The 19,868-nt window shown below is 50.3% G+C and overlaps 1 protein-coding gene, 1 non-coding gene and 1 pseudogene across 11 annotated transcripts in view; 2 read left to right on the top strand and 1 right to left on the bottom strand.

Moving 5' to 3' along the window:
• The window catches only part of Banp (BTG3 associated nuclear protein), an 81,289-nt gene that overhangs the window by 23,468 nt on the left and 37,953 nt on the right, over window positions 1-19,868 (top strand). For 5 of the 10 annotated variants that reach the window (XM_017312899.2, NM_016812.4, NM_001110100.2 and 2 more), the window contains 4 exons: window positions 2,988-3,126; window positions 4,461-4,552; window positions 7,116-7,315; window positions 18,516-18,632. In XM_017312899.2, the coding sequence (XP_017168388.1) occupies window positions 3,057-3,126; window positions 4,461-4,552; window positions 7,116-7,315; window positions 18,516-18,632 (479 nt within the window). In that variant the 5' untranslated portion in view covers window positions 2,988-3,056. Of the gene's footprint in view, window positions 1-2,987; window positions 3,127-4,460; window positions 4,553-7,115; window positions 7,316-10,575; window positions 10,680-18,515; window positions 18,633-19,868 lie in introns of those variants that run through there. The other 5 variants (NM_001285981.1, NM_001285983.1, XM_030243673.1 and 2 more) reach the window with 3 other exon arrangements.
• On the bottom strand, window positions 1,091-2,583 carry Gm17709 (predicted gene, 17709; annotated as a pseudogene).
• On the top strand, window positions 6,585-6,647 carry Mir7237 (microRNA 7237). The gene has a single exon (NR_106096.1). It is a non-coding gene; the product is annotated as a microRNA 7237 (primary transcript).

The following is a 19,868-nucleotide window of genomic DNA, read 5'->3' on the forward strand; positions in this document are numbered from 1 at the left end:
GAGAGGGATTTTTGTTTAGATAGAAAATTGCTGGCTCATACTTCTTTCTCATAGTGTCATTTTATTTTATTGTGTGTACGAGTGTTTTGTCTGCATGTAAGCCTGTCCATTCTGTATAATGCAATGCCGCAAGAGGTCAGAAGTGGGCGTCAGATCCCCGGGAACTGAAGTTAAAGATGGTTGTGAGCTGCCGTGTGGGTGTGGGATGTCTCCTTCACCCCTCCAGCCCTCTCAAGCATCTTAGATATTTTAATTCACTCTTTCTTTGTCTGCTTTGATTGAGTTCTCTTTGTTGTAAGCCATCTGCTCCCTTGCGTGCATGTGTATGGGAGAAATCTTTCCCTCTGCGTATCTGCGTACCCTTCAATAAATGGTTTCAGCACACGGAGCTCCACTTCCCCTTTCAGGAGTCACGTTCCTGGCCTCGGAACCTGGGGCCCTGTGCTGTTACTGCTGAGCTGTGCTTCAGGAGATGCTTGGGTGCGGCCCTGAGGTCATTTCCTTGCCACTCTTGCTCTCGTGTCTCCCAGCGCTGGCTAACTGTTGGCCTTTCCTCACCTGTCTTCTCGGTGGCGTGGCGTTTGGAACATCCCCCTCAGCTCTTTTTACTTCCTCTGTTCATTCGCTTTCCTGTTGGTCCTGGTAAGGCTCTACCTGTTCTATTTGTTTACTCGAGGTTTTCTAACTTGGTCTGTTCATTTTTATTTAGATCTGTGTTGATGGACTGGGCCTCACTTTCATGTTGGAGCATAAGGTGTTTGGTGGCTTAATCAGAATGTCACAGGAGCTGGAGGAAAGTCACAGACCGATCTGACAGGGGTGTTTCTTGAGGGCGAGGTGTCCGGAGGGCCACGCAGCTATGATGGTCTCTGGGATGTGCTCGTCACTGAGAGGCCTCGGCCTTGAGGAGAAGGTGGTGCTTAGCAGAGGGTTTCTTTTTTTTTTTTTTTTTTTTTTCCCCAGTTATTTCAAGATACTTTATTTTCACAATGGGTCACAACATACGCTTCTGGCCCATTCTGCCAATGTACAAGCTACAAACGCTTGCTCAGCAGCTGAGGGGCACACGTTAGTATGTCTGAAAAGTGAATAAAAATCCATGTAATACAAATATTCAAAGTTTCCATAGGAACACAGTAAGTGTGACCCCCATCTCCTAGCCTTCCATACTGCATTGGTGCCAACCCTACTCTCACAAAGACATCCCAAACTAGCAGTAAGTTAAATGGTCCCCCCAAATGCCTTAATTCAAGCTAAACTTGCAGGCAAGAGCTACAAGAATGGCATCTACACATTGATCCTAGCAGAAGCACAGGCTGCAGGGTGACAGTCCATCCCGCTCTCCTGGGCACAAGACATGGGCAGCGTGCCATCATCCTGCTCCTCCACCTCCGGCGGGAAGCCATGGCTCTGGATCTGTTTCATGAGTTGCCACATTGGCCGTGACATTACATAGTAGATGTTTGGCCTCTGGAACCCATTGAAAGTAGAAGCAGCAGCAACGGTGCATGCACCCATGTCCTCAAACAGCATCCAATCACCCACATGCATTTCAGGCAGATTACAGCGCTCCACAATCCGATCAAGGCCATCACATGTTGGTCCCCAAATGCTGGATGAGTAATACTTCATCTGGCTTGGGTCTCTTCTGCAGCAGGGCCTTCACATGGGCATGATCATAAAGAATGCAGTTAAATGATCCATATATTCCATCATTCACATAATACATGAAGGTTTGCTCATTTGACTCATCTTCATCATCAGAGCCGGGCTGCTCCTTCCACACGGTTTTTTTGGCAATGATGTTGACTGCAAGCGTGAAAGCTGATGCGACATAGTATCTGCCTGGCTCAGCTATGATTCTCACTCCAGAGTCTGATGGGAAGTACTTGTCCAGAGCTGGGTTGATTACACTGGTGATCTCTTCAAATTTAAGTTTTGTATCTTCAGATCCAGGAAAGCCACCACCAATATCAAGCAGATACATGCTGAAACCGACTTCTGTTGCCATGTCAAACACACAGCGGGCATCCGACACTGCCTGAACGAAGGTCTCGGGGTCAGTACATCCACTGCCCACATGGAAGCTCACACCAATGACGTCAATATTTAGCTCTTTTGCCCGTTCCAAGAGAAGCCTGCTGGTTTTGAGTGTGGCACCAAACTTAACACTGAGGCGACAGACGGCTTTGGAATCATCAGTGGCAATCCGCAGAACCAACCTCAGATGCTTCTTTAGAATGTCTCCGAGGTCCGCAACATAGAACGCATCCTTATCGTCAGAGGAAGAGACTTCATTGATTTTTTGGTCCAGAATGTCCTTAGCAGTAAAGCCTTCATCAAGGATGTGGCAGTCAAACTCGTCCTTAGTAAAGCTGCTCATGGTTCTCGATGTGCTTACAGGAAACCCGGAGATGGAATCAAATTATCGCCAGCTCCTCACAAGGTCGACTTAGAAAGAACTCTGAATGCTGCCTCCTTGGAGTGGTGGAAACACTCATAGCACAGTGGCCCGGCTGGCCTGACCCATGGAGGCGCCGCCGCCAAACCCCGAGGAGCGCCCGTCCGTCCGTCCGTCTGCCCGCCGCCGCCCCGTCAGCCGCCTCTTCGAGCCCGCCGCAGACGCCGACCGGAGGTGGCGCCGAGCTGCTGGCTGAGGGCGGCCGGCGGTGGCGGCTGCAGGGACTGACCAGCAGAGGGTTTCTATAGGCAGCTGGGGCCTGGAGATGCTAGACTTAGCCTGAAGCTCCCAGACCTGCTTCTAGAAGATGTGTTGGAGGTGGTGTGAAGAATGGGGAAGTGAGACTTTCATTCCACTATTTAGGGAAAAAAAGCCACTAGTTAGTTATCTCTGAGTGTTCGAAAGCCAAGTAAAGCCCTACAGCGAAGCGCCTGCAGACCTTTAGATCCTTCGGTGCACAGAGCTATGAGCTGTTCCACACTGGGACGTTAATCATCCCTTCTGGTTCTTGACATTTGTTTTGCAGGTGACAGAAACCGCATACCCTGTGACTTCTGGACTCTTGCTGTCAGTGTGCCCCTTCCTCGTGCTCTGGATGATGTCAGAGCAGGACCTGGCGGATGTGGTTCAGATTGCAGTGGAAGACCTGAGCCCTGATCACCCAGGTACAGCCGTGAGACAGTCGATGCACTGTTGCTCTCCCTGTCTTTTCAGTATCAAAGCCACTCTGCCGGACTTCATTCCCCAGTAAAGCAGACACAGCAGAGATGCCAGCCCTGTGTGAAAATTTAAATCATAGGATGATTGCAGGGCTGCCTGCATGTGTGCTTGTGTACACACACACACACACACACACACACACACATCCACACATACTTATTTAAAAGAGTTCTGGCCATTGCTCTAGATGGCTGCTGTGTGTTGCCAAAGGAGGAGGCAAGGCAGACACAGAGCTGTAGGTAGCAGTCTCGTCTTTTCTATTGTGAGTGAGCACACAGAGGCTGGAGAAATGCACAGGCATTCAGTGAGAAAAACTGAACTAGTGACATGAAACTATTCATGGCATAAAAGTCAGTACAAATGCTGAGCACAGAATTCTGGGAAGGTGGCTGTATCAGGCCAGAGCAGTGGCTCAGTGGTTAGGAGTACTTCTTCTCTTCCAGAGGACCTGGGCTTCTTCCCACATTGGACAGCTTCCAACCACCTATAACTCCTTCTGGCTTTTGAGGGCATCCCACACGAATTGCATACATTTACTCACACACACACACACACACACACACACACACACACACACACACACACATATATATATAAATAAAAGTAAGCTTTAGGGAAATGAGTGCTCCTGTGTGAGAACAGGACTAGTCCGTGCAGGTCGCTATAGAGGTGCAGTGTGGCAGGGATAAGGTGTAACTGCTCTTAGGCTTGGTGATCATCACTTTAATACGTTGGGATGGTACTGCAGAGGTTGGCGTTAGGGTTACCTTGCTTATCTGAAAGCAGGCCTTAAAGGTCAGCAGGAACTGTTTGTGGGCGGCTCGTGAGCAGTTCAGCTTCCGTGTAAGTCAGCGTGTTGGCTGTGCTAGATTGGGGCATATGACATGCAGAGAGGGTTGTGGCTGTCAGTATGTACGTGCTCTCAGCCCCATGCAGGGAGTGGGCCAGGACCTCAGGCCAGGCCAGGTGAGGGTGCTTTGGATTTTACAGTGACGTAGCCGCAGACACACTAAACACAGTGGGGAAGCAGTCACCGATGACGGCGCCTCAGTGTGCTTTGCCCACCAGGCTCTGGGGAGTATCGATCGGGTGGTCTGATTTTGGTGGGGATGGATGAGGGAGGGCCTGATTTCTGCCTGGCTGAGGATTTTAACAAAGAAATGGCTGTGCCATTTTCATCAGCCTCAAGGTACCGGCACTGTGTTCGGCTGTAGAGGCACAGAGCCCCAAGGAACTCAGCATGCTCACTCCAGCTTCTGTCTCTGTGGTTGCTTTTCAGTTGTTTTGGAGAATCATGTCGTGACAGATGATGATGAACCTGCCTTGAAGCGCCAGCGACTAGAGATCAATTGCCAGGACCCCTCTATAAAGGTACCGTGTGGCTCCTGTGGGCACTGTGTAACTTTCTACCATCAACCTGGGCTTAGAATAGCAGAACCAACCCTCTTGCAGCTCTGCAGTGGCAGGGCCACACCTTCTGGGATTCTAAGGAGGCTCTCCCTGCCTCCTCTGCTGTGACCTATTGGTCCCAGCCTTATTACTCGAGTCCATGCCTGAGGCCTACCCTCACTCAGGCCCAGATGGGTCATTTATTTAAATACATGTGCAAAGAGCTTTTTTCCAGATGAGGCCACAGGAAGGGCCTGGCCCTGTAGTATTGAGATGCCACTGAAATGCTGCAGAAAATACAGGCCAGGTCCTTCCGGCAAAAGACAGGAGGAAACACTGGATTTGGGAGAGGACAAGCGAAGAGTCTTCCTGTGCCTGAGTAAGCCTGCCTCAGGTGGGAGGAGAGCTGAGGTCACTTGGGCCCACCCCCAAGTCCTGAGGTCACTGGGGCCCACCCCCAAGGCTGGCTGGGGTTGGAGGCTCCTTAGGCAGTCGGTGCATTGCTTCCGGACTTGCTTATTTGGGATCCAGTGTCTGCAGAACACGAGGTGAATATTATTACAGGAGAGAAGTTTATAAGAGTGACTCAGATGACACCAGTCCTTGTCATAGGCTTCTCTGTGTCAACTGTGACTTCTTAAGACACTCAGCTCACTCTGGTGACAAGAAGGTAGTGCCAGCTGAAGCTGGGAATTCAGAATCTACTCAGGCCAGAAGGGGCACCACGCACCTTTAACCCTGGCACTTGAGAGGCAGAGGCAGGCAGATCTCTGAGTTTGTGGCCAGCCTGGTGTACATATTGAGTTCTGGAACAGCCAGGGCTACATAGAAAGAAGCTATCTCAAAAAATATTGAGTGAAATCCACCTTGACAGTATCAGATCTCAAAGTAACCCGTGACCTTAACTGTAGCATAGAGCACACAGAGAAACAGACCATGGAGGAAAGCAGCTGCCTGGGGTCTGCTGGAGACACTGCATGTGTGCTGTCGCATGCAGCCGAGTGCTGTCACGGGATTGGAAGACATTCACGTACCAAATTGCCAAAGTAATTCTCACCAGACAGGTCAGGGCTGTTTGTGGGCACCTGACCCGTGGAGCAGTGTCAGGAAGAATGCTGTCTCTCTTCTCCTCTATGGGTTTGCTTGAGATGTTAGTTAGTCTGTAACAGGGATTTTCCTCTCTCAGTTGGCCACCATGTAGTTGTCATGGTGTCTGCCTGCACTGCCGACGCTGCTCCGTTGATAGCCGAGTGGACACTGGGGATGAGCTGAGCGCTGCTGCTTGTTCCCTCGCAGGCACAGCCTTGCCCCTAGAGAGCATGGTTAGCGGGGAGCGTCAGGTCTTCTCCTTAACCTTCTTCTTACTAGTGTCTTTCTGTGAAAAGAGGCCTTTAAGCCAGGGTTCAGGGTGCTGGTTAATGACAGGAAATGGAGGAGTAAGGCCCGTAGCACTGAAGAAAAGGAATCTTCTCTAAGTGGTGCTGGCTCTGGCAGAGGATGTGCTGAGTTGGGGCAGATGTGAGGGCTTTGGGTATGCAGCACTTTCCCATGGCTGCTCCTGACTGCTGTGCATAGCAGAGAAATAGAGCAAGCTCAGGGTTCTTCAGGGCCGTGCCTGGCTACTCAGAATGCTCTGACCCATGCATTCGTGCTTTGCCACACCCGGTTGTTGTTGGTGTGGTATCTGCTTCTGTGGCTGTTATGATTGTGATTCTGCTCCGTGATTCCCTTTCAAGTTAGAGCAGAGATGGCTCCCATTAACTTGGACTGGGTGCAGAGGGACACGCTGTTCTGCCTGCCTGTGCTCTGAGGTCCAGCGCTGGCCTGACCCTTTGTTCTCATAGGCTAGCACCTTCTTCCTGAGGTGCCTGAGGCTGCATTTCTCTTCCAGCCGAATCCTCATTGTGTTTTCTTCAGCGGCTGCTGGCCATACACAGTTGAATGATTTCCTGGCACCCAGAATGTTGCCTGGGAGGCCTCTCTTCACAGTAGAGTTCCTGTGTGCGCCATGTACATGGTAGCTTGTGACAGGACTGGCCCTTGGGAGAGCAAAGCCATCCTGTTGAGCTTACCGAGCACATGGCCTGCTGCTGACTTCCAGCTTGCTAGTTGGAAACTGCTCCTCTTGTGGGCCACTAGGTGGCACACTTGATATTTAGAAGGTCCCTGGAAGGGGTCATTGACAGATTTCAGTGAGGTATAGCTGTGTCCAGCCATCTTTTTTTGGTTTTCAGGGTTTGGATAGTAGTCTTATCTTTCAGCATTAGAAAAATTTTGTAGCTTTACTGTATAAATATTTGGATGAGCATAGTGACAAGCTTATTACTCCATGGCCTCAGGAAAGGTGAGATTGCAAGGGCTTATTAGACACAGAGGGCTGAATCCCTGTGCACGGCCCAGGGCTCCTCACTGAATATGTTGGCTCGGCCCAGGGCTCACTCAGCTGAAATACACTGGGTGGACTTAGGAGCCAGCTAGGGTCCTAAGGACTTGCTGCTCACAGTGGAAGACATCCTCTCTGAAGCTTTTCTGTTTTCATTTCCAGTCTTTCCTGTACTCTATTAACCAGACGATATGTTTGCGGTTGGATAGCATTGAGGCCAAGCTGCAAGCTCTCGAGGCCACTTGCAAATCTCTGGAAGAGAAGCTAGACCTGGTCACCAATAAACAGCACAGTCCCATCCAGGTCCCCATGGTGGCAGGTTCCCCACTTGGCGCCACCCAGACCTGCAACAAAGTGCGATGGTAAGTCCAGAAGACCGAGGCTCCGCAGGCCACCCTGGGAAAGCGCTCCGTGCCAGCCCAGGCGCCGCTGTTACTGATCTGCCCTCGCCCCGGATATCTGCCCTGGTGCTTCCATGGGGCTGGTTTCACTTAGACCGAAACCAAACACAGGCTCTGCTGGAACGGCCTGAGTTGCTCCAACTTTGTTTCTTGGCTTAAGCAGCTGGACTCATCTTTCCTTGCACCTGGCCATGAACTTGGCCCATGTATGTTGCTTCTTTTCTCTTTCTATCTCTGGCTGACTATTGCCTATGTTTTCTGCGGGGGTAATATTTATAATTTTTACTTGATCATAGAAAACTTTCCGTTTAGTCTGAGACTTGCCTTGTGCCTAATTTTTAAATAGGTTTGTGGCCTCCAAGAGAGCTTTGCATGGTTTGCACTCTGCTGGCTTGGAAGGTTCCATGCCTGGCTCAGTGGGATGGAAAGGTGTCTCAGAAGGGGTCCTTCTCACACTGGCTCCATAGGCAGTGTGGCATGAGACCTTGTGGGTGGCAGCACCCACCCAGTGTTCTTGATGTTCTAATTCTTTCCCAAGGTGTCTAGGAGGAAGTCCGTTCACAGTAGTGGCCTTAGCGCCATCTCTGTGCTCCAAGGCCTCCTCTTGCCTGTTAGATTTGGGAAGAGCAGAACAGTAGGGTAGCGATGCCAGCCTCAGCAGCCTAAAGGGACACCAGTGGCTTTGCTGTGGTGTAGGTGGTTGGTGGGTGCCACCCTGCCCATGTGTGCTGTAACTAGAGCAACAGTCGGTGCTTTTATGGATTCAAAGGGGTGGGTTGTGTGGGAAGGGAAAGGAGGGGTTACTTTGCTTGGTTTTGGGGTGGTCAAGAGTACCAAGTAACTGCCTGTCCTCTCTTGAGACAGTTCCTGACGACCCCAGATTCACTCTGTTCTCCCTCGGTGTCCTAGCCTCTCAGCAGAGACAGGGTTTCTCTCATGACTGGAGTGGGCTGCACAGCTCACCCCCCAGCCCCCTACATACTTGTACACACAGTGTCTGTGCAGGCTCTCTTTTGAAATGTCCCTTTGTCCCCAAACATAATGTTTGGAAATAGAGCTTTATGTTAATGGGGAGACGTGAAAGGACCGCAGTGTATGGGAGAGCATGTGCTTGAGCCTACAGGTTCAGTGGGACAGAGAGAGATGCAGCCTGGAGACAGTGGGACAGAGAGAGATGCAGCCTGGAGACAGTGGGACAGAGAGAGATGCAGCCTGGAGACAGTGGGACAGAGAGAGATGCAGCCTGGAGACAGTGGGACAGAGAGAGATGCAGCCTGGAGACAGTGGGACAGAGAGAGATGCAGCCTGGAGACAGTGGGACAGAGAGAGATGCAGCCTGGAGACAGTGGGACAGAGAGAGATGCAGCCTGGAGACAGTGGGACAGAGAGAGATGCAGCCTGGAGACAGTGGGACAGAGAGAGATGCAGCCTGGAGACAGTGGGACAGAGAGAGATGCAGCCTGGAGACAGTGGGACAGAGAGAGATGCAGCCTGGAGACAGTGGGACAGAGAGAGATGCAGCCTGGAGACAGTGGGACAGAGATGCAGCCTGGAGACAGTGGTTGCAGGCATCACCGACTGGCAGTGGAATATTCCAGAATGCCAAGTTCTTTGTGCTGTTTCCAATGAAGCAAAGTGTAGTTTTTTCTAGACTGACAGAGTAGTCGAGTTCCTAGAGAGTTCAAGTTCCATAAAAACTGCAAGGACGTCTCTGTCTGACTTCCGCCTAGGCCAGGGCTCAGAGTCAGACATGACTTCCTATGTGACTGCTCAGGGCCTGGGGCGTTCGTGGGGGAGGGCTTTGTGTTAGTTGTCTCAGGCATTGAAGGACACCTTACCCTCCTTGGTCACACCTACACTCTGGTGGCATTTTACATTGGTAGCCATGTTTGTCATACTGACTCCAGAGCTTTGGGCCTGCAGCAAACAGCAGTATTGTCCCCAGGTGAAATAAAAGAGCGGTGATCTTTGCTTCTTATAAGATACTGCCTATTCTGGGGACAGCACCTGGGCCTTTGTCACTTGTGGAACATGGTGTCTTCCGAGCTGAGGAAGTATTGACAGCATCTTTTTTCTCGGTTCTAGTTCTACCAGGTTATGGGAGCAGCAGGGGTGGAAGAGGGTGGTTTTTTGTGGCCTGACCTCAAGGGCACATGCTTTGGAATTCTGTCTGTCTGGGAGCACTGAGTGCCAAGGTCACCTAGTTGGACATTCCCAGGGGCCAGACATTTCCAAGTTCTGCTTTCCTCATTAGAAAGATGAGAGCTGGGACAGCACCTGGGTGTGGTGGTGACAGGGCCACACTATCCAGAAGGCTCTAACAGGGAACTCGAGAGCAGAACCCCAGGATCCCATCGATGGATGCATGAAGTCACTGATACAGATTCAGGAAGAGACGAGCATTGTTACACAGAACCTGGGCAGTGGGGCATAGACTGGCTTCTAGAACCATCTAAAAGGCGGCAGCATACTGAATGGGGCGGTGCTGCGTTTTGCTTACCTGCTGCCTCTGAGGAGGAGGAGCGCTTACCTAGCTGAATGACCTCTGTCCAGATCATGCACTCTGACAAAGAACTTTAAACCTTGGGCTTCTACTTGCTGGCTTTGAGTGTGACTCACAAGACTAACATAGGAGCCATCACCAGTCTTTCAGCTCTAAGGAGGCCTCGAGAGAGTGCCGAGAGATGTTCTTGAAGGTCACTGCCTCCCATTTGGAGATGCTGCAGAGGTCCAGGTCTAGTAGGAGGTGGTACCCAAGGCCTTCTGCTGGAAATCTATGTCCCCTGCTGGTCATCTGACACCCGGCTGGACACGGCTAAGGCTGCTGGGCTCCAAGGGTGCTCTTCTAATTGTTTGTGCTCCTTGGCAGACAGAAGGCCACGGAACACTGCCCGCCTCAGCTGGCATGGGGTCCAGAAGGCCATGGAACACTGCCAGCCTCAGCTGGCGTGGGGTCCAGAAGGCCATGGAACACTGCCAGCCTCAGCTGGCGTGGGGTCCAGAGTTTCAGATTCCGCACCTGAATGAGCAAATTCAAGAAAAAAAGAAAAGAAGGCCTGTTTTCTTTGATGCCAAAGCTTAATCATGATAAAAATGTTTGTGAGGTTACAGGGATGGGGTTTCACCCAGCAGTGACATTCGGCTTCCAGAGATGGAAATGGACTTAATTCTGTTGTGCCTGGCTTGTCTCTCCTGCAGGTATGCTGTGAGTTTGATTTCACATAGTTGTACTTGTAGGGATGGCAGTGAGGCACTTTAGCGCTGAAGACATTTGGAGGAGCAGTAGTTGCTGAAGCATCTGCATTGCTGTGGAAGCAGTGGTTTGGTGAGCCATCCTTTATACTCCTGGGCTTCAAGCGTTCTTTTTTCATATATAAGTCCACTGTAGCTGTCCTCAGACACTCCAGAAGAGGGCGTCAGATCTCGTTACGGATGGTAGTGAGCCACCATGTGGTTGCTGGAATTTGAACTCGGGACCTTCGGAAGAGCAGTCGGCACTCTTAACCACTGAGCCACCTGGCCAGCCCAGCTTCAAGCATTCTAATAAGGCCAGTACTGTGTTGTCTAACCAGAAGGCCTCAAGGGCCAGCGCAGGCATTTTTATACAAACGGTGAATAAGTTACCTTCCTGCTCTCTGTGGCTAGACATAGCCTGATGACGGAGCAGGAGTGTTGGTACAGTGCAGATGCACCCAGGAGCCGTGCAGGCAGCTCCCAGTCACAGGCAGGCGTTGCCTCCGGGGTTGCCACCTTGCACTGCTTGACAACTCAACAGCTGTTAGAACCAAGCCTTTCTGATTGTAGTTAACTAAGACTATTACCGAGGACAGACATTTTTTTTTTATTTTTTAAAGCAGTTGATTTTTTTCTTTAAACAGTTTAAAATTAGGACTGGAGAGATGGTTCAGAGAGTAGAACCAGTGGGCTCAATCATTGCCAGCACCGTGTAAAACCCAGCATGGTAGCCTGTGACTGTCATCCCCACAGTCGGGGTAAAAGCTGAAGGATAAGAAGTTCCGGGTCATTCTTGACTACATAGCGAGCTTGGGGCCAGCCTGGGCTACATGAGACTATCTCAAAAGCAAAACTAGACAAAATAAAATGAAACACACACACAAAGGGATTTTGTATAGCAATGGTTTCCAAAATTTTTTTAAAAGTGATTAAAACTTCCCTCAGGGCAGTGGTGCAAAACTTTGTCAGGAGAAGTTTTGTTCTTTTCTTTCCCTTTCTCTGAACTGACTGAGTCAAGAGACTTGAAATGTTAGTGAAGACTTAAGCTCCCTGTAGCAATCTGGCTGCCAACTCTTAGTTCCTGGTGATCTTTTGTTTTCCTGTTAAAGGAAGCTGATCTGGTTCCTAGCCTGCCTCCTTCTTGGAGAGCTGGTCTCTCGCTTAGCTTCCCTTCACTGGCGAGTGCTGTGGGAATGTCTCGGGCTTCAGCACCCTCAGCCAGGAGCCTCTGCTCTGTAGGCTGAGTGTGGCAGGCCCACGGTAGGGCTGTCTGCCTGTGGAGTGGCTGGTCTCTCGAATGCTGGGCTTGCTTCCTTCTTCCCTGATGCTGAATTCTGGATGCTTCTGTTTGATTCCGGGCTTGATCTTCTTGATCTTCCACACGCTCCTCTGTACGCACTGGGCTGTTGACTAAAGGTTCACACGTAAGGCTGGGGAGTCCTTAGCAAACCCTGCAGACCCAGACACATTCCGGCCCTCAAAGCCAACATAGTAAAGCCAACTGTCCTGCTAGATTGTGGTCCGGCAGCTCAGGCCTTCTCTAGTACCCACAGAACTCATGCTCTTTGAAGGGAATTGCGTTGGCTCCAGGTTACTCTGGGAAGCGTTGTCATGTCCACCCAAGGTGGTTTCATTTAGTTTCTCCTTGTTGTACATAACTTGTTTTTCTAAGTACTTTGTACTTATGGTCTTATGTATACTAGCTTGGCCTCTTGATTGCCTCCTGCCTCCACTTCCTGAGAGCTGTGATCACAGGCCTGTACCATGTCTTCTTATGTGAGGTGCTGGGACTCAAACCCAGGACTGCGAGTGGAAGGCATGCTCTCTCCTGACTGATTCTCAGCTCTCATAAACATTTAAAGCAATCACTTACACATATGTGGTTTAACATAAGTGTGCATGCCGGAAGAGGGTGATGGCTCCCTTTGGAGCTAGAGTTACAGGTGTTTGGGAGCCCTTGATGTGGGTGCTGGGAACTAATCCTGTGTCCTGCAGAGCCATGGCCCCATCCCCTCCCATGAATCTTTACATTTCAGTTTCCAGTTGTTCGCTGATTTCTGAATTCACCTCCCAACACTGGCATGAAATCGACCACATTAGGTAGTTGTTACAGCGTTGTGGCCTCTCTCCAGTTCTAAGTTCATTTATTTTAGTGGCTTTTCTTTAGGATTTGAGAAGAAAGGAGCCTGGCATGTGGTGCATGTTAATCCCAGCGTTTAGCAGGCTGAAGCTAGAGGATGCTGCAGCCTGGAGGCCAGCTTGGCTTATGCAACAAGACCCTACTGACTGGAGTTCTCCCTTCTCTCACAAGGATTTCTGTGCCTTTACTGCATCTGCTGTGAGCTCATTTCCATGCGTTCTGTACTGTTTGCCTTGATACAGTTCTGTTTTCTGAAGGTGCTCCATAGAAGATGAGTTCTGCTTCATCTTCAGGAAGAACTTTCCCCCACCCTTTCCAACAAACTCTTTATTCTCGTGTGACCCAGTACTGTGCTTTACTAGTATTAAAAACATTGTCAGGCAGCTCTCTGGATTAGTGTTTCTCAATCAGTAGGCCTTGAATTCACAGAAGTTCTCCTGCCTTAGTCTCTCCAGCCTGGGATTATGACATGAGCCACTATAATTGGCTTAGGGGGAGACTTTTCTGACATCCTTGTCTCCCATCAGAAGATGGGCTAAAGTGAAGGCTAGAGTACCATGACTAGGGTGACTCATGAACGTCCTGTGAGCCTCGGTGGCTCTGAGCTGTAAATAGTCTTAAGTTCCTGGGATGCTGGCCACACCCCAGGAAACTCACTGAATTTGAGATCTTTAATTTTCAGTGCTTAATATCAACTTCTGCCTGGTGGGTAAGGTGGCTCTAGACATCCTCTGCTTGTGTGCTTAGTGCTTGTGCTTGCTTACTGATGCCTGCTGGCTCTGGTGCTCCATCTTTCTGTCTTCTTTGGGATGTTGGCTAGCTGCGTGAAGACCCCAGAACCCCAAGATGCTTAGCTCAGGATGAGCCCAGTCTTAAATTTACGTGGGCTTGAAGTAGCAGACTTCATTTGTGGCTGGTGGTCTTGGGATGCTGGCAATGCATTTTTAAACAAAGTAGACAGAAGGCCGCCATCAGAAGCCAGAGGTGCTAAGTGGACACTATAGCAGGGGTGAGCAGAGGTGCTAATTGGACACTGTAGCAGGGGTGAGCAGAGATGAAGGGAGGTGACTCAGCAGAGCTGTTGCTGGGGTATGTGTGTGTATGTAACTGAGAAGTTGTTGTATAGATTTGTTTGTTTGTTTTGTTGCTTTTAAAGCCAAAGGACTCATGAGAATTGCCCAGGGCAATTTGTAAAGTAAAAAGAGGTCTTAGGTTCTCTTAAGGGGGCTCTGGCTTCTCCCAGAAAGTTCTGATTTGTGAGAAGTAGTGTAAGCTCAGCTTTTTGTTTTGTTTTAGAAAGTTGCTGTTATAAGAGAACATTGGGTTCACATCTAACCTATGCCTGGCCAGCTCTATGGTCTCAGGCTGGTGAAATGTCTTTCTGAGCTGCTGTCTGTGGCAGAGGCACTGAGATGCCCTTGTCTGAGTTTTGGCTACAACCTCTTTGGAACATACTGCATCGTCCCATCTCCTCCCCACCCCCTCGTGTGTGTGTGTGTGTGTGTGTGTGTGTGTGTGTGTGTGTGTGTGTGTGTGTGAATGAGAGAGAGAGAGAGAGAGAGAGACAGAGAGAGAGAGAGAGAGAGAGCGCTGTACTCATGTGTTTCATCTCATACTGCTATGTGGAAGGCACCCTGTGTTCTGTCTCCTAGTACTTGGATTGAGTAACGCGCTTCTCTTGAAGTCTTTGTGGTCAGTGCTTGTCATCCTGTGTGCTGCCAGGCTGGTTGTTGACACTCCTCTGACCATAGCAGGTGAAAGGGCCTTGTTCATACCTGTACTGTGGCTGCTGCTTTGCCACAGTATAGAGCATGTTTTACTGCTGAATACTATGTAAAGGTGAGAATATTCAGCATGTGTAGCTTCAGCCACAAATCAGCATCACTGAAGAACTAAAGAGTCAGGCCAGATGTGACTGTACTTGCCTGTAATTCTAGCACTACGGAGGTGGAGGCTGGAGAGTTTTAAGTTTGAGCCTAGCCTTGGATACATAAATGCTCTCTCAAAGACCCCATCCCCTTTCAAAAGTCCCAACAGTCTATGGGTCATATCATTTACTTTTTTCAAAAATTTCATTTAAGTTTCTTCATTAAGATTTTTGTCTTGTCTCTGAGTGTTTTGTCCATGTTTGTAAGTGTGCCATGTGTGTGTAGCACCCATGGAGGCCAAAAGAGGGCATTAGACCCCCAGGAGTTAGAGTTTTAGATGATTATCACCCACCAGTGTGTGCTGGAAACTGAACTTGGGTCCTGTGCAAGAGCAGCCAGTGCTCTTAACAGCTGAGCCGTCTCTTCAGCCTTTATCTCATTATTTTCTTTTTAAAGACTTATTTAGTTATATGAGTGCTCTCTTTGCATCCAGAAGAGGGCATCAGAATTCATTACACGTGGTTGTGAGCCACCATGTCGTTGCTGGGAATTGAACTCAGGACCTCTGGAAGAGTAGTCAGTGTTCTTAACCACTGAGGCATCTCCCCAGCTCCTTATCTCGTTTTTATTTAATAGAAAAATAAATAACTGGGAGGGAGGGTGGGAAGGGGAGGGGGAGGGGGCTGGGAGCAGGAAATGCAAATAAATAAACAAGTATAAATTAAAAAAAGGAAAATAGACAGCTATGGGTAGAAGTATGAGTAGTTAATTTGGATTGTAAAGGAGTGGGTAGAGATCATATAAAGAATTTCAACAGTATAAACCAAGGGGGAGTAGACAGCTTGCTCCTGGAGCAAAATAGAGAGAGTCATACTGTGCGGCAGCCCAGGTGGGGGCAAGGGTGGAAGCCGTTCTGCCTAGTTTATGCTTTTTACAGTCGGCACTGGACAGAGGAGGACCTGGATAGGCGCTCCTCGTAAAGGCAGAGCACAGATCAACTGCAAGGTTGCAGGAGGCCTTTGGGGCCTAGAACCAGGCAAAGAGCACCCTTCAGTCTGACTCTGGAAAGCAGCCAGGCAGGCCCGTGGTCGGTTGATCTGAGAGAGCATAGGAAGAATAACATAGACAAGGGAAGATGTCCTAAAGCCGAAATGCTGTAAACTCAGCAGAAAATGGAGTTACTGTGAGACCAGCCTGAGGGATGCCTGCAAGTCTTCAGCTTCTTGGCCATAAGAATACGCCAGTGAGAAGGCGTGATAGTGCTGGGGTGGAGTGGGGTGGGATGGGTGGTGGGGGTGACGGCGGTGCTAGAGGGGCTTGTATTGTACACGGTTAAGATGAATCAAAGGACGATAGGTAGCCCTTGGTGCCAGAAGGAATGTGGAAGACGGGAGCTCTCCTGTGCAGCATGGCCAGGCCTTAGAAGCTGAGTGTCCTTCCTGCATGGCCAGGCAGTGGTTCTCAAGACTCTGTGTGCTCTTTATCAAGGCGCAGCTAGGAGGAAACCTATAGACACTCTTACCCTTTCCAGTGGGCAAGGCTCACTAACACGTCCATGCCATGCATGGAGCAGTCCCCAGCCACCGAAGCAAAAATCATGAGCTGCTCCTGTGGCTGGCCAGCAAGTTCCATACGTAACATTCTCCAAGGACAGACAGATGCTTCTCTGGAGAGATCCCAGGAGGTGGCAGAGCAGGGCTTTTTCTGGGAAAGGGACATTTTTTGAACCTGTGCAGGGGACCACACTGCCCAGAGCTACGCAGGTGACATGTGGAATATGATGGCATCTGAAGGAGGCTTGCCTCTCACTCATGTGTGGGTTCAGGGTTGCTTGCTGGCATTGCTTTAGGTTCAGGCTACACAGATTTCATAGCTGGGGGCTATGTGTGCTCCCAAGAAACTTGTAGTTACTTCACAACATTGAGTGTATGGGGCTTATGTGTGTACACGGCTGTTTGGTGTGCTCGTGCGTTCCTACATGGTTTACTCTAGGAGCCGCTTCAGGAGCTGCTGAACAAGTGTGCAGTCTAGGGATGGCATGTGAGGGTGTGGCAGGAAGGGGCTGTCTCAGGCCAGAGCAGCTTAAGCCTCCTTCTGGAGGGCTCCTGAGAGGCCACCCCTCCTTCCCCGTCACCTCTCCCTGACAGACCACAGAGAACTAATGAGGAGCTGGAGTCCCATCTGTGAGATTCCCCCTTCCAGCAGCTCCTAGGTTTGTGTTTAACTAAGTCACTAGGAGGGTATTTCAGCCCAGGTACCCCAGAAGTCACACAGGAGAACGAGGAAGCATGTGGTCTGTGGCCATACACCTGTGACATAAAGGGAGGTAGTCCTGTCTTCAGAACATCCACGTTCTCAGGCGCCTGGAAATGGTTTCCTCATTTCCCATCCTAGATTGGTGACAAATATTCCCAGAAGCGTGTGTGTGTGTGTGTGTGTGTGTGTGTGTGTGTGTGTGAGAGAGAGAGAGAGAGAGAGAGAGAGAGAGAGAGAGACGCTCCAGCATATGTGCATTTTTCCCACTTACTCTCCGGTGTTTTCTGGTTACTGTGGAAGAGCTGTGGCTGATAGGATTGTATGGTACCAGGCCTTGGAAGCCATTTCCATCTTGTGCTGTGAGTGTGGCAAGTGTGTGTGCCCAAGGCAACACAGCCACAGAAGCAGGCAGAGATTGCATGGGTTACTTTGGATCCTTGTGGACACTCACTCTTAGTTTGTCACTTTAGGTGTCACCAGAGAGTAAGTAGAATGACTAAGAAACAAAAGTGAATGTCATGCTGGTACTTACACTTCCTGTTTAGTAAGGAGGTACCCTTTTCCTCTGGACAAGGACACTGGGTTTTCAGGTAATATAACTGGCTGCATCAAGTGGCGGTTCCTTTTAGCCCTGGCTCTTCACAGTAGTCCACACTAGACAACTCTGCCATGCTCTGAGTTGACATGAGGAGTGCAGTGGGAAGGAGCCTCTGAGAGCCATGTCCCGCTCGGTCACACCCTAGTCCTGCCTCCTGGGCGTTGCTGAACCTGGTGACTCTTGGGCCCTGGTCCATTCTCTCCTAGAATTTCTCCTCAAACCTAAGCCTCAAGGCCTCCTGTTGTGGTTGTGCACTCTTTAGAGAGCTGTGGGTGGCGCGGGAGCACGTTTCCCTTTGCTGCCCATGGGTTGGTTGGCTGCCCCACTCTAGAGGGCAGATGTGGAGTGACATGAGGAGGGTAGCTATGAGACCAGCATGCCGTCTCAGTTTTGGAGGGATGCGGTTGAAAGTCGCTGGGGAGCTGAGCTGGTTCAGTGGGTTAGCTCATGCCTCTGCAAGCACGGAGGTCTGAGATTAAATCCCTAACACTCTCATAAACAGCCAGGCATGGCAGTGCATGTCTCAGCAAGGGGACCGGGACAGGCAGATCCCACGCAGGCTTGCTGATTTACCAGCCTCGCTGAATGGACTAGGTTACTCTTCAGTGATAGACCTTGTCTGAAATGAATGAGGCAGTGGAGGAAAACTCCCGCTCCCTGCTCTGGACTCTGCACACAACTCCTATGCATGCAGTGCACACACGCACCCCACACATACACATCACACATTACACACCCAAGGGGAAAGTGAAGAGGATCCTGTTTCCATGTAAACCTGTTGCTGAGATGGCTTGCAGGTGCGTAGGACAGGAGGGTGCCTTAGCCTGTCCTGCCCACTCTGTTAAATGTTCACAGCCCACTCTGCCCAAATTATGCATTTGGGCCAACCAAGAATACCAACCAGCAGGAAGCTGGAGAAGCCCAGCTCCAGCTTAGCTGTTCTGGCCTGGGCTCCGCTTTCCGCTGCGGCCCCAGGAGCCGACCGTGTTAAATGATGCATGTGCTCTGACAATGAACGTTGTGGTTTTAAGGTCTTCTTTTTCTTGTGATTCTTTTGTTTCATAGCGTCGTCCCCCAGACTACAGTAATACTCAACAATGATCGGCAGAACGCCATTGTAGCCAAGATGGAAGACCCATTGAGCAACAGGGCACCGGATTCCCTGGAAAATATCATTAGCAAGTCAGTAGCCATCACCACCCCACCTCCCCTGCCACTGCCATGAGGATAAGTGAGCATTCCTGAGCCAGGGTTCAGTCTGAGCACATGTCCATGTCTGTAGTCACAGGGTCCATTCCGTTAGCAGCCACCATAGTTTTTAGGTCAGGAAGGGCCAGCCTGGTGCTTAGCAATGGTGGGGTGAGACAGTCCAAGGGGTGGGCAGCTGTGAGAACCGCTGGGCTGGATCTGGTTTGTGAAGAGGCTCGATAGTTAGTGCGTGTGGTCAGCTGACCACCCCATCTGCCTGCTCTGCGGTTGAGCCTCTCCTCAGTTGGCAAATGATGTACTTGTGTCGAGTTGTGACTTTTTCTCTCATCCCCATCTTTTGAGATGTGTTGAATGGAACTTCCATCAGAAATGAAAGTGTACAAGAGCCATGCCCCGTGGGGGCCTCTGCCCGTGGCTCTGTCACTGCCTCAGGAAAGCTTGGTCACCTTTAATTACTGGCAGTATTCTCACAGATTCCTGTCTTGCTTTTTTTCTCTGTGGGGTGTAGCTCCTTCCAGCTTTGTTCTGGCTTCTTGTCCTGGACCAGTTCTCTAGGCAACAGGAGGCCTAGGGCTGCTGTGTGTGCTGTGTGGAGTGCTGGAGGCCTGCCACTCTGTTGGGGCGAGGATGTGCCTCCTGGCCCGCACTGAGGCCACGGGTGTGGAGTGTTGAGGAGCCAGTTCACCGTGGGTAGTTCTGTGGGGTCAAGTTCAGGAAGGGCCTCCTGCCTCTGGGGCTGGCCGGAGTTTTAAGGCCCCTTTGACTTTGCTGATGGGAGCTAGAGCTTTGCTTCCTCTGTGCTGTGTAGTAGTCATGGTCCACAGTGTTAACAGTCATTCAGAAAACAAATCAGTCCTGGGCCTTTTGAGCACTTTCTGCTGCCAGCTGTTTGGCTGCTGCTGCACTTCAGGGCCTGCACCGAGAATGGCTCCCAGAGGACTCCTGGCATCCTCATGGCCTTGGAAGTTGATTCTAGGGTTTGTCTGTGGGAGTCATAGGGAGTGTGGAGGTGTTTTGGAGGCTGAGTCATCTTGGGTGTCTGACAGCGTGGGTGATGATGGATGGATGGAGATTCTCTGACACATGATGACCATTATGCATGTGAGGATGGCCTCTAAGATCTGGAAGCCGGATTCTAGGCTGAGTCTCAGGGAGTTGTGGTTTTACTTATTTCGTGCTGTTCATATTTTTAAGCAGTTGCTTTATATT

The sequence above is a fragment of the Mus musculus genome, chromosome 8 (genome assembly GCF_000001635.26).
Source record: "Mus musculus strain C57BL/6J chromosome 8, GRCm38.p6 C57BL/6J".
Lineage (NCBI taxonomy): Eukaryota > Metazoa > Chordata > Mammalia > Rodentia > Muridae > Mus > Mus musculus.